This window comes from Podospora pseudoanserina, chromosome 2 (genome assembly GCF_035222485.1).
Source record: "Podospora pseudoanserina strain CBS 124.78 chromosome 2, whole genome shotgun sequence".
Taxonomy (NCBI): domain Eukaryota; kingdom Fungi; phylum Ascomycota; class Sordariomycetes; order Sordariales; family Podosporaceae; genus Podospora; species Podospora pseudoanserina.
In genome coordinates this window covers 2,606,849-2,618,904 of record NC_085921.1, presented here as the reverse complement: position 1 = coordinate 2,618,904, position 12,056 = coordinate 2,606,849, and the positions used below count along the sequence as shown (strand labels likewise).

General features: G+C 51.6%; 2 protein-coding genes across 2 annotated transcripts; both read left to right on the top strand.

Annotated features, from left to right (window-relative positions):
• Positions 1–3,396: 3,396 nt before the first annotated feature.
• YBT1 (Transporter of the ATP-binding cassette (ABC)) lies at positions 3,397–9,953 on the top strand. The gene is made up of 2 exons (XM_062944355.1): positions 3,397–4,319; positions 4,390–9,953. Exons 1-2 carry the CDS (start codon positions 3,979–3,981, stop codon positions 9,455–9,457), a joined length of 5,409 nt encoding a protein of 1,802 aa, XP_062803171.1. The 5' UTR covers positions 3,397–3,978; the 3' UTR covers positions 9,458–9,953.
• A 211-nt stretch (positions 9,954–10,164) lies between these two features.
• QC764_206470 (uncharacterized protein) lies at positions 10,165–11,626 on the top strand. The gene is made up of 2 exons (XM_062944354.1): positions 10,165–10,426; positions 10,573–11,626. The coding sequence occupies exons 1-2, from the start codon at positions 10,306–10,308 to the stop codon at positions 11,472–11,474; spliced, it is 1,023 nt and encodes a 340-aa protein (XP_062803170.1). The 5' UTR covers positions 10,165–10,305; the 3' UTR covers positions 11,475–11,626.
• Positions 11,627–12,056: the final 430 nt, after the last annotated feature.

Below are 12,056 nucleotides of genomic sequence, written 5' to 3'. Positions count from 1 at the left end.
ACTCCCTGTATTACCGTTGCCCACTCGCGGTTACCAGGCTGGGCCAGTTTTGCCTTGCTAAGGCCGTCCGAGGTTGTAACTACCATACCTGCGAAGATAATGCCTATTATAAACCCAGTCTCGTCGAAGTTGTAGATATCGTTATCTACAATACCGTACTTGGCCTTGGTGTTCCGTACGAGTATAAACCACTCAGTAATGACCTTTGGATCCTCGCATTTAGCTCTCTGGTAGTCGTATCTGCGCGTAAAACGCGTACGGAGCTGTGGCTGGCGTTTAACGAAGTTATGGGCCCAGCGTTTGCCAACAGGAGGCGCGTCGCGTACGCGTAGCAGTTGGTTGGCCATATCTTCCACGCCACTTAATCTAGGTGGGAATGCGCGTGCAGATAGCTCAAGGACGTACTGAACTATCGTCTTCTCCTCCAGATCCGTTAAATTACGTGAGTTGGCTGGAATATCGCGTCGCATTGGTCGGCCATTACGCCTATGGCGGAGGGTTGCTTCTGGGACGTTATATAACTTGGCTGCAGTACGGATACTAAGATCCTCCTTATTTTGAATAGCTTCGAGGGCAAGAAGAAGTCTAGCTTCTTTTGAAGGGCCGTCCATGGTTGTTGGTGGTGAATTGTAGTAGAAGATATTTAAGAGACGTGTTGTGGTGGAGAGTGCGTCGCTCGCTTATCTGCGTCGCTCGCTTATCATGCACGTTACTATGTGTTGAAAAGATAGTCGAAAGGTATTGAAAGAAAGTAGAGAGGCGTAGTAATTATCTTTCAAAACCTTAACAGATAATTTATAGATCATGAAGGATAGTAGGTACCTAGTCTATAGGCCTTTCAAAAGATTTGAGAGGCCTGTGATGAGAGTGACGACGTCGTAAAAGTATGTCAATACGCCTTCTAGAACGGTCGAGAGGTGTTTCAGTGCAGTTGAAAAACCTTTAAAGATAGTAAGTAGGCACATTTAGCATAAGCTACAGTCCGGAGGGGTGCTGTGTGGTTACGCCATGGTCTCCCTTAGTGTGTTTCAACGTGGCGTCTCGTATTTAGGCTCTGAAAAGAGTTTCGAACATGACCTTCAACTGTTTTCAACGTTTTTCAGGAAGGAAGGTCTCAATGGTTGTTTCTCGCACATATCCAAGGCACTCTTCGCTCTCACGTTCTTAATCTCACTTTCCCAATCTTCTCACTTTCTCAACCTGAATTTCGAACTTGTTGAATGTCGAAGCAACGGACATCCACCACCCAGTCTCGAGCTCCCAATTTGCAGCCATTTCTGTCGTCGGTCGCTGGTCTTGCCTGTCCCTCTCCTTGTGGCTAGGTATCCAACAAGTACCCAAGCAAGTCACGTCAATAGCATGGGAGCGAGCAAGATGCAGCATGAGGCTCACCCATACATGGAAGGGTTCACACACGAACCCCTGGGACACTTGGAGTGGTAAATTACCACAACTATGGAGAGGGAGAGCGAGAATACAACAATTATGGAGAGCTCGGCTGTGAGCCTCGAGCGCGAGCAGACCGGGTGGAATATGCCCTTGACAACCCACCCATTAGCGGAAAGATTGGCGACGATACGTTTGAATTTACTATCAGAAAGGTTGTCATTAGTCCAAAGCCCATATATTATGACGAGGATTCGGGGCACGAGGACGATGATGACGATATGGAAGATGACAAGAAGGTCAACAAAGAAGACAACACGGAAGATGACGAATACGACCCCGACTATTACATCCCTGGCTGGAAGTGTAATTATTCGAACGAGACCTGTGCCAGCCTTGCACTGAAGGACCCCAAGCTCCCTCTTGATGATGACCGATACAACGGCCCAATCGCCGTGACGTAAAGAGTTCAACTACCTGGAGAAAAGGAACAAGGCCCCTGGGAATGTGTTGCCAAGATCTACGATGCAGCTTATTACCTCATCTCCTTGGACGATACCTTTGTACGCAACCCAGCGGGGGATGGTCTGCCTCCGGATTGCGCCACCCCGGGCTGATATTGACTACGCGCTTGAATCAGAGGCCTACTCCTTGGTTCGCGAAGCAGCCCAAGAGCATCCAGATCTCACCAGAGGCGCACTCAGATTCTACGGCTCGTGGACAATGGAACATCCTTGCCCCGAGTCCAAGGAAGGCTACCAAGCAGTTCGCATGATGCTCCTCGAAAAGCTCGACGACGCCCAGCCCATGTCGAAACTCATCCGCGAATCCAAGAGAAAGACTGGCAAGCCCTTGCCTTCAAAACTTTTAAACATCTTATCGATGCCGACAACGAACTTTGGTGGTGGTGTGATATTATACACAGTGAGGTCAAGCCACACGACAATTCTAGTCAGAAAGGACGGGACCGTTGCGATCATCAACTTCCAACAAGCAATTCTGACAGCTCATGACAAATTGGGCGGAGACCGCTACTCCTCTATTCTTCGTCACTGGCCCTTGAAAGCCTGTATATATGGATACTCCTGGAACGTCATAGACAACGACAGAAGGAGGGCATACTGCAATGTAACTTCCTGGAGAGAGTGGGTTCCCAAGGCGTGGTCAGACAAATCCTGACCTCGCTGCCCTCTGGCTGTTGCGGACATATTACGGCGATTTAAATTATGCTCCTCTCCCACAGCATTGGCTCGATGATAAAGACCACGAGAAGCAAAGCAAAGAAATCCTGACTGCGCTGGAGGGCTGTGGCCGCAAGACAAGAGAGCAGGTAGATGAAGAGCTGAGGGTAGTGAGAAGAAGGGAAAAGGTACGTAAGATGAAGAGTTTAGGAAAAGTGATGGCCTTGAGGAGGATTACTATGAGGAAAAGAAGTACGGCGGTGAGAAGGATCATGTCGGCGAACGAGATCCGTGTGAAAAAGAGGATGAGGTTGGTGAGAAGGATCATGGAGATCGTTGAGAGGCTCATATGCAAGTACCTCGCGGTCAATTGGATGAGTATTCTTTTTGCGCGGACGGGAGACGATGTTGCATGTACATTTGTTCGCATGATACCTCTGTACTGAGAAGCAACGGTGAGAGTACCGAGATAGTTTGATGTTATAGCTCATATATTATATATCAGACCTTTCTCGAGTCTTGTGTGTAACGGAGGCTCTGGCAAAGTGCAAAACGCTGGCTGAACGGATGAAAAATCGAGCTTCTCGACGTTTGCGGTCCCACCAGCGGATGCAGGTGGCCTTCCTAGCGCAAAGCTTCGCGCTGCGACCACCAGGGGTTGCTGGTTGGCGGACGGAGTCGCATTAGGCAGGGTGTAAGCACCAAGCATCTATGTGCATGTGTAAGCAGCTCCTAGGCCGAACAGTCATGTCACCGCCTAGGTAGTCGTATCTAGATGTTCAGACTCACAAAGCAGAGCACGAGATGTAGCACCAATGGTCGCACAATACTTTGTGTAATCCTAAAATTCTACGGCAAAGAAAAAAAGACAAGGGCCTTGACTCGGCTCGGCGGGAACCTCTGCTGGGTTGCAGGGAACATCTGACATCATCGATGGCCCTCATTTGGTAAGCTCCCCCCCTGGCTCAGCTTCTGGATCATCGAAGAAGGCTGCACGTGCGACAGAAAACGGCCTTTGACGCCACAGACCACCATGATATTGCTATCCTACTTATCGACAGTCAGAAGGCCGGTGTGTTTTTTCTTTTGCTGAAACCCGTCGGGACTGTTGCTCGGGACCCCTCTCTCATCACTCAGTAGGTGGGCGTATAGATCTCCCGCCCATGAAATACATTCCCGGCCCGGCTACGAACCTATGACCCCTCCCGCCGTGGTGGATGGCTCAAGTTCCTTTGCGTGCTCCCGTGCGTCGTCGGCATACCTCTTCAAGATATAGCTATACTCGTGGAAGCGGACAGATACATGACATGCGCTGCGTGTGGGAGATAGTGGAAGATAGGTAGTTTTGCTTACCATTGCAGCTGCCTTTTTCCAGGACCACCCCAGACCAACCCCACCAGACTAGTGCCAAATGACAACGAGGTTCCAGTTCCAGTTCCAGCGTTTAAACCGCCGCTGGACCCGTCCAGGATTCTCACTTTTCCCCATTGCTGGCGATCTCAGAGGGAAGCACTTCCCATTTTCTTGTTTTCTTCCCGTCCACCACCAATCAACGACGTTTTCCCAGACGTCTTCCCCCGCGCAACACCGACGTCTGGTTCCAATTGACGAACGACAGACACACGTATTCGAGACAGTCACCAACATTACGATTTCGTGGTTGCGCCACGACAACGCGGCCGAAATGGCTTTCGCCGCGTGCTCGTGGCCCATATGGCGGACCGACGATTTTACACAATGCTTCAAGCAGGAGTAGGTCCCTACTGTTGCACTCCGTCAAAAAAGAATATTCGCTGACAGTCTTGCTCGCTTCAACCTGTAGCTATCTTAGTGTCTTGCTGCCCTTAATCATAATAGGAATCTCGTTTCTCCAGCTCGCTCTGCACAACACTTTCCGCGCCGTCAGGTTAAAACGACGCCGAGGATACGAACCTCTCACCAATGGCGTCACTCCGATTTCGCCTCCGAACCACACAGACCTCCCGGTCGATGAAGAGCCAACACTCGAAAGCGACGACGATGAGGGTCTAGTCATCAATGGCGGCCGGCTTGCGCTGGTCAAAACCACAACCAAGGGATCCATCGTGCAAGCTGATACACCACCCGGGCAGACTCTCTCTGTGGTCGTGGAGGAGCTTGCTATTGCAGGCCTGGTCGCTGTCAATGTGGTCGGATTGTTGTACGACGTCGAGGTCAAGAACGGCCTGGCTGGTATTGCTGGCCTGACCGTCTGGGTCTACGTCCAGCTCCTTGCAACTCTTCGACTTTTCCTGGGAAATACCCAATGGCGGGTCCCGAGGTTGTGGAATCACACGGCCGCCATCTACAGCTGCCAGTGGCTCTTCACCCTGGTTCTCTTCCGATCAGTCTTGATTCACACGGTCTCTCAGATGACACAGGTTCTGGTGATGACCGAGTTTGCCTTGACCTCTGTTCTTTTTGGTATGGCTATCAGCACCCGGAAGGGCAACAAAACGGTGCTTCTGGAGTGGGAAGATGGCATTCCGCCCGGTCGTGAAAACCTGGCTTCGCTGTTCTCGCACTACACCTTCTCCTGGGTCGACTCGATCGTGTGGGATGGCTGGAAAGAACCACTAGAACTCAAACGAGTCTGGAATCTGCTTCCTAGGGACAAGGCCGCTGCCATTCTCGCTGCTTATCGCCAAGCCAAGAAGACCACCTCGCTGGCCTTCCATTTGGTCAAGTTCTTCAAGGGGATGCTTTTTGCCCAGGCTGCCTGGGCCATCGTGTCTGGTGTCTTCACGTTTGCGCCCACTCTCCTTCTCAAGGCCATTTTGGAATACGTCGAGAATCCAACCGAAGCACCCAGGAACGTCCTGTGGCTCTATGTTATTTTACTTCCTGTCACGGACATCATCCGGTCTGTTGGAGATGCGCAGGCCTTGTGGATTGGCCGTAAGATTTGCATCAACATTCGAGCTATCCTGGTCGGCGAGATTTATGCCAAGGCATTGCGGAGAAAGGCAGCTGCGGGCAAAGACTCCGCGCTTGGGGCTGACAAGAAGAAGGACGAGACCCCAAAGAAGGACGGCATCATCTCCAAGGCCAAGAGGCTGTTGGGGCTCGGGAAGAAGGACCGCCAGGCTACCCCAAACGAGGAGGCTGATGCTTCCAAGAAGGACGCCAAGGCTGCCGACGCTGACGAGCAGGCCAACAACGGCACCATCATCAACTTGATGTCGGTTGACAGTTTCAAGGTGTCTGAGGTCACGGCCTACTTGCACTTCCTGGTCGCGTCTGCTCCTACTCAGCTGATCGTGTCCATTCTTCTTCTCTACCAGGTCATGGGTCTAAGTGCCATCCCGGGCTTCATTGTCATGGCTCTGCTTCTCCCAATCAACATTGCCTTCGGCAAGGGCTTCAACAAGACCCAGAAGAAGATCATGAGCGCCACCGACAAGCGTATCCATACGACCAACGAGGTCCTGCAAAATATCCGCATCATCAAGTACTTTGCCTGGGAGCATCGTTTCGCCAAGATCGTTGACGAGAAGAGGAAAGCTGAGCTACAGGCTTTGCGCAAGAGGTTCATGCTTTGGGCTGCTGCGGTGGCCGTCTGGAACACCGTCCCCATCTTGATCACTTTCTTCTCGTTCTTTGTCTACACCGTCATCGAGAAGAAGCCTCTGTATCCCTCCGTCGCCTTTACCGCCATTTCTCTGTTCATGCTTCTCCGGTACCCCCTCGATCAGCTTGGTGACATGATCGCCCACGTTCAGGAGTCAAAGGTCTCTATTGATCGTATTGAGGAGTTTCTCTCCGAGGAGGAGACTGAAAAGTTTGAGCAGCTGGGTGAAGACAACATTGACGAGAACGGAGAGAGAGCCATCGGCTTCAGAAACGCCACTTTCATCTGGGGTAGCAAGTCCACTGTGCAAGACGATGGATCTATGGCGTTCCGCCTGCTCGACCTCGATGTTGACTTTAAGATTGGCAAGCTCAATGTCATCACCGGGCCTACGGGCTGTGGCAAGACTTCGCTGTTGATGGCCTTGCTTGGCGAGATGACCATCATGAATGGCCGTGTTCTTCTTCCCGGTGGTCGCAGCCGTGAAGACGTTCGTCCGGATCCCGAAACCGGTCTTGCTGAGACATGCGCCTACGTCGCCCAGCAGGCTTGGCTTGTGAACGCTAGCATCAAGGAGAACATTCTCTTCTCTGCCCCATTCGATGAGGAGAGATATCGCGACGTTATTGTGGCCTGTGCCTTGGAACACGACCTGGAGATCCTCGACAACGGTGATGAGACTTTGGTGGGCGAGAAGGGCATCACCCTTTCGGGCGGTCAGAAACAGCGTATCTCGCTTGCCCGTGCCGTCTACTCGAACTCGAAGCACCTGCTTTTGGATGACTGCCTGAGCGCTGTTGATTCTCATACTGCCCAGTGGATCTTTACCAACTGCATCATGGGACCTCTGATGGCACATCGCACTTGCATTCTCGTCTCACACAACATCCCTCTCTGCGTCCCGCCTGCCGACTTTGTCTTGACCATGAGCAACGGCCGTGTCACAGGCCAGGGTACCCCCAAGGAGCTGATCGAAGCGGGCAAACTCGGAGAAGATGCTATTCCCAAGTCTACCGCAGGATCTGCCCACGTGTCTCGTGTTCCCTCTCGTGTCCCATCCAGTGTTGGAGAGGAGAGTGGCGATACCCTGCTTAACGAAGCTGACAGAAGCTCACAAAAGAGCAAGCCAAAGTCGCCCAAGAAGGAGCCCAAGAAGCAGGATGCCCTGGAAGAGACCAAGGCTGTTGGTGCGGTCAAGTGGCCTGTGATGAAGCTGTACCTTGGTTCCATGGGTGGCTGGGGTTTCTGGCTCTTGGCTGGCCTTGTCTTCTCGGCGCAACAACTTTCCGGTGTTGCTTCCAACCTGTGGATCAAGGAATGGGCTAACCAGTACACCCTCAACGAGACCGCTTCCGCCCGGTTCAGCATGAGCTCTTACAGCTACTCAGCCCAGACCTTGTCGCCGACGTATTTTGCTTCGATTGCTAACTACGTCAAGGGCGATAGCACGACGTTCTCGGCTGCCGACAATAAAGATGTTGATGTCATCTACTACTTAACTGTACTGGCACTGATTGGAGGTGCTGGTGCTTGTGCGGCGCTTGTGAGGGATCTTTGGATCTTCTTTGGCTCTCTGACTGCCTCCTGGAAGCTTCATGATCGTTTGATGAAGGCGGTGACCGGAGCAAGGTTCAAGTTCTTTGATGTTACCCCTCTGGGTCAGATCATGAACCGATTCAGCAAGGATCTGGAAGCTGTGGATCAGGAAGTGGCTCCTATCGCTATTGGCGTCATGGCTTGTCTTCTCGGTATTACTGTCACTGTTGTTTTGATTGCCTACATCACCCCAGCGTTCTTGATTCCGGGAGTGTTCATCACGGCTGCCTACGTTTTCCTCGGCCAGTTCTACCTCCACTCATCGCGGGACCTGAAGCGTTTGGAATCCGTCGAAAGAAGCCCGCTGTTCCAGCAGTTTGGAGAGACACTGAGCGGTGTTACAACCATTCGGGCCTACGGTGACGAGCGCCGCTTTATCAGAGACAACCTTGCCAGAATCAACAAGCAGTTGCGCCCATTCATCTATCTTTGGGCCGCTAACAGATGGCTCGCCTTCAGAACTGATCTGCTGGGCGACTTTGTTGCCTTCTTCGCCGGTGTATTTGTTATCATCAGCCTTGGCAAGGTCGATCCAGGGTCTGCTGGTATCTCGCTGAGCTATGCTATTGGTTTTGCTGACAATATCCTTTGGCTGGTGCGTCTTTATGCTATGAACGAGCAAAATATGAACTCAGTCGAGCGTATCAAGGAGTACCTGGATGTGGAGCAGGAAGCCGAGGCCATCGTGGAGAAGAACCGCCCAGACAAGAACTGGCCCGCTCAGGGGTCCGTCGAGTTCATCAACTATTCCACTCGGTACCGCAAGGAGCTGGATCCCGTTCTGCGCAACCTCACGTTCAAGATCGAAGCGCGTGAGAAGATTGGCATTGTCGGAAGAACCGGAGCTGGCAAGAGTTCACTCACACTGGCCATCTTCCGCGCCTTGGAAGCCGATGAGGGTAAAATCTTGATTGACGGTGTGGACATTGGTCAGGTTGGCTTGCGCGATCTGCGTGAGGGTATCACCATTGTGCCCCAGGAGCCCACACTCTTTATGGGAACCATTCGAACCAACTTGGATCCGTTTGACTCGTACACTGATACCGAGATCTTTGCTGCCCTCCGCCGTGTACAGCTCATCGGCCCTGACGAGATGGCTCTTGGTTCTGCACCTATCCCTCCCGCCACGACCGCCGTCGAGTCTATCGCTGCTTCTGAGGAGCCATCACGGCCGCCCACGGCCACGAACAAGAACATCTTCCTGGATCTCTCCTCTCCTGTCACCGAGTCGGGCAACAATCTTTCTCAGGGCCAGCGTCAGCTTCTCTGCCTGGCACGGGCGCTGCTCAAGAACCCTAGCGTGTTGGTCATGGACGAGGCCACTGCCTCGATCGACTATGCCACTGACGCCGCCATCCAAGGCACGATTCGTGAGCTTACCAGCACCATCATTACGATTGCCCATCGCCTGCAAACAATCGTTGATTATGACAAGGTCTTGGTTCTTGACAAGGGTCAGATCGTCGAATACGACCATCCATACAAGCTCCTGAAGAAGGCCAACGGTACTTTTAGGAGCATGTGTGAGATGAGCGGTGATTTCATCTCGCTGCAGGCTGCTGCCAAGAAGGCATTCAAGACCACCCAGCTGGTAGATGTTGATGATGACGAGGAGGAGGTTGTGGCATCATCGTCAGGATCCCAGGCTGGAAGCGGAACCACTGCTACGGCCAACTCAGAGCAACCGGGTGGGTCAACTGCCTAGAAAGCTATTCTGAGGATGATATATGAGGAAGGAAGAATAATTGGGGCGCAAAAGAGGAGGAACACGGCGTGAAAGTTAGAAGCACAATAAAAGAAGGGTGTTGGTAACCATTATTGGACTGGGATTGTGTGCATGCTGTGGTTTTTGCTTTTTTTTTTCGGAATTAAGGGTACAAGGAACGTGAGGTATTTGGAACTCTTGTACATAAAAGGGGATAATTGGTATTGTCTTGTCGAGCATCTGTGGACATGACTAGTCCAGAACAGCGGCAGCATAACTTTGCATGATAGGATTGGAGGGGGAAGGGATGGATGGTATTGGTATGGCTTTTTGCTTGCTGGCTGGTCTTGGGGTTGAGACTGTAGGACTAGGGCATAGCGAGCATGATAGATGTGTATTTTTCTGTCACAGTCAAGAGATGCCAGTTGCGGTTTGTGCTTGTCCGTCTGTTTGAGTTGCTGAAGGTATCACGTCTCACTTTGATTCCACCAAGAGGCAGCAAAATATGCGAATGTCTGTGTGTTTGATATTCTTTCCGAACACTTGAAGAAATATTCTCATTGAACTGAGGAATTATGCTACATAAATACTATTCGTTGTCGTCTTTATGTTTTGAGATCTTACATTGTATGAGCGGGCAGTGAGATGAGAATGAGCTTCCTACCCCGCCATTGTCGGGGCGAGCTCTCAGCTTGCCCCACCATGAGCCAAAGCTCCCTTTTGCAACTGCCACTCTCACTCACTCAGTAACCACCACTCACTCGCTCACTTGCTCATTCTCATCACGGCTCAAATTGTTCTTACTCCAAGCATCATAGAGAAAACAGTTTGGTCTATACGCCGGCAAAATGAGCGCCCCAAACGAAAAGACCCCCGCGAAGAAAGCCGGCAAGGAAATCCCACACCCTAGACGGATCCTCGCCGTGTCGTTGGCGCAGTCAGCTGGGGAGTTGAGTGCTGTTATCAAAGGTTAGTTCATTTTACATTTCCTTACTTTCTCAACCACATAGTTGGGGGGTGCTTTGGGGATATCTTTCCAATCCATGCTTTCCTGTTTATCAGATCTCACCCCCTCCTCCCTCCTCACTCCCCAATACATTATTAACATTTTATAGAACTCACCGGCTCCCACCCCCTCCCATCAGACTCAACCGATGATGAAAACACCCCCTCCCTCGCGGGAACAACCCACCTTTTACTCCTTTCCACACAATATTACACCGCCTCTGTCCCCATCTGGCTTGATCTTGTCTCTTCTCCGCAGGAATGGTCAAGTTCGTTTTTGTCGGAGGAGGCAAAGGAGGTGTTGCTGGTTTTGGGGGGGGTTATTATTGTTGTCGAGCTCTCTCCTTCTTTGTCTTCCAGCATATCAACATCAACGGTAACAGAGCATCAAAGATTGGTTAAAGAGGTTGGGAAGGTGGTCAGGGAAGGGTTGGGAGGGTGGGAGTGGGATGGTGTCGGGCTTGTTATTGGTGTTAGCCAGCAGGCCATAATGGGGGATGACGACGTGTTGGATGAGTGGGAGGATGTTGCTGCCGAGGCGGGGTTGGAGTTTGTGGTTTATACCAAGGGCAGAGAGCAGGAGGAAGGGAAGAGGAATGAGTTTGGGGAGAGGATGGGGATTGCGAGGGTGAGGGAGGCGTTGGAGGCTAATGATTGGTCTGGGGGAGGGGCACCAGGGGAGGAGGGGGATGGTTTGGGTTTTGGGGAGGGGGATGAGGATGACGATAAAGAGTTTGACCCCAAGGGGTTGGGGTATGGCTATGACAGGGAGGATTTTGAGGGGTTGAAGAGGGCGATTTGGGAGCAGATTGGGGAGGAGATTGACACCACGGGGGAGGGGAAAGGGAAGGAGGAGGAAGGGGAGGAAGAGATTGGGGATGATGATATCAGGAGCCTGGAGCAGATGATGGTCAAGTTGCGGGCTGTGAGGGATATGAGTGCTGGTTTGCCGGAGCAGCAGAGGAAGAGGATGGCTAAGCAGGCTGTGGAGGAGGTTATGAGGGAGCTGTGAGCTGTGGTGGTGGGTAGAGCTGTCTTGGGGTGGACAGTAGAGGGTTGAACCTCGACCCGACTTGAGGACTGATAGCGACCCGGAATCTATACTGGACTTTGCTGAGGTCATACCGGTACCGGGATAACGTCGTTTCCAAAGAATATCCACACCTAAAGAAACACAGTATGGTACTGTATACATCACCACATATGATATATATATCCCCATACATTGTCAGAGATATCCCCGCCAAGACACGTAAACATCCAACTGACCTTCCGATCCCAGGTTGGGCCTCCCGTTACAGATTGATGGGGCAGACAACCCTGTGTAGAAGGCCAAGCCGAGACGGTGAACAATGCCACTCTCCTTCTGCCCGCCAGAAAGGCATTATTGCAGCATGTTTCCTTTTGTGGGGAAAAACGCTCTTCGGTTATGTCAGAGAGTTCCAAAAAATGGCAGGTCAAGGTAGCAATCAAATGGCAGTGTAGATCGGTGCATATCCGCCTTTTTTGTTACCTGTGCTGTTGTTCTGTTACAGAATTATTATTATCCTGCCACTTGCATGATTCTGATGTTGACGTGGCAGGTGTTGAAGGG

Bases quoted from the DNA above. Each gene is read 5' to 3' on its own strand.
- YBT1 (XM_062944355.1), top strand. From the start codon at position 3,979: ATGACAACGAGGTTCCAGTTCCAGTTCCAGCGTTTAAACCGCCGCTGG. The intron at 4,320-4,389 runs GTAGGTCCCTAC...TTCAACCTGTAG, and splicing joins ACACAATGCTTCAAGCAGGA to CTATCTTAGTGTCTTGCTGC.
- QC764_206470 (XM_062944354.1), top strand. From the start codon at position 10,306: ATGAGCGCCCCAAACGAAAAGACCCCCGCGAAGAAAGCCGGCAAGGAA. The intron at 10,427-10,572 runs GTTAGTTCATTT...AACATTTTATAG, and splicing joins GTTGAGTGCTGTTATCAAAG to AACTCACCGGCTCCCACCCC.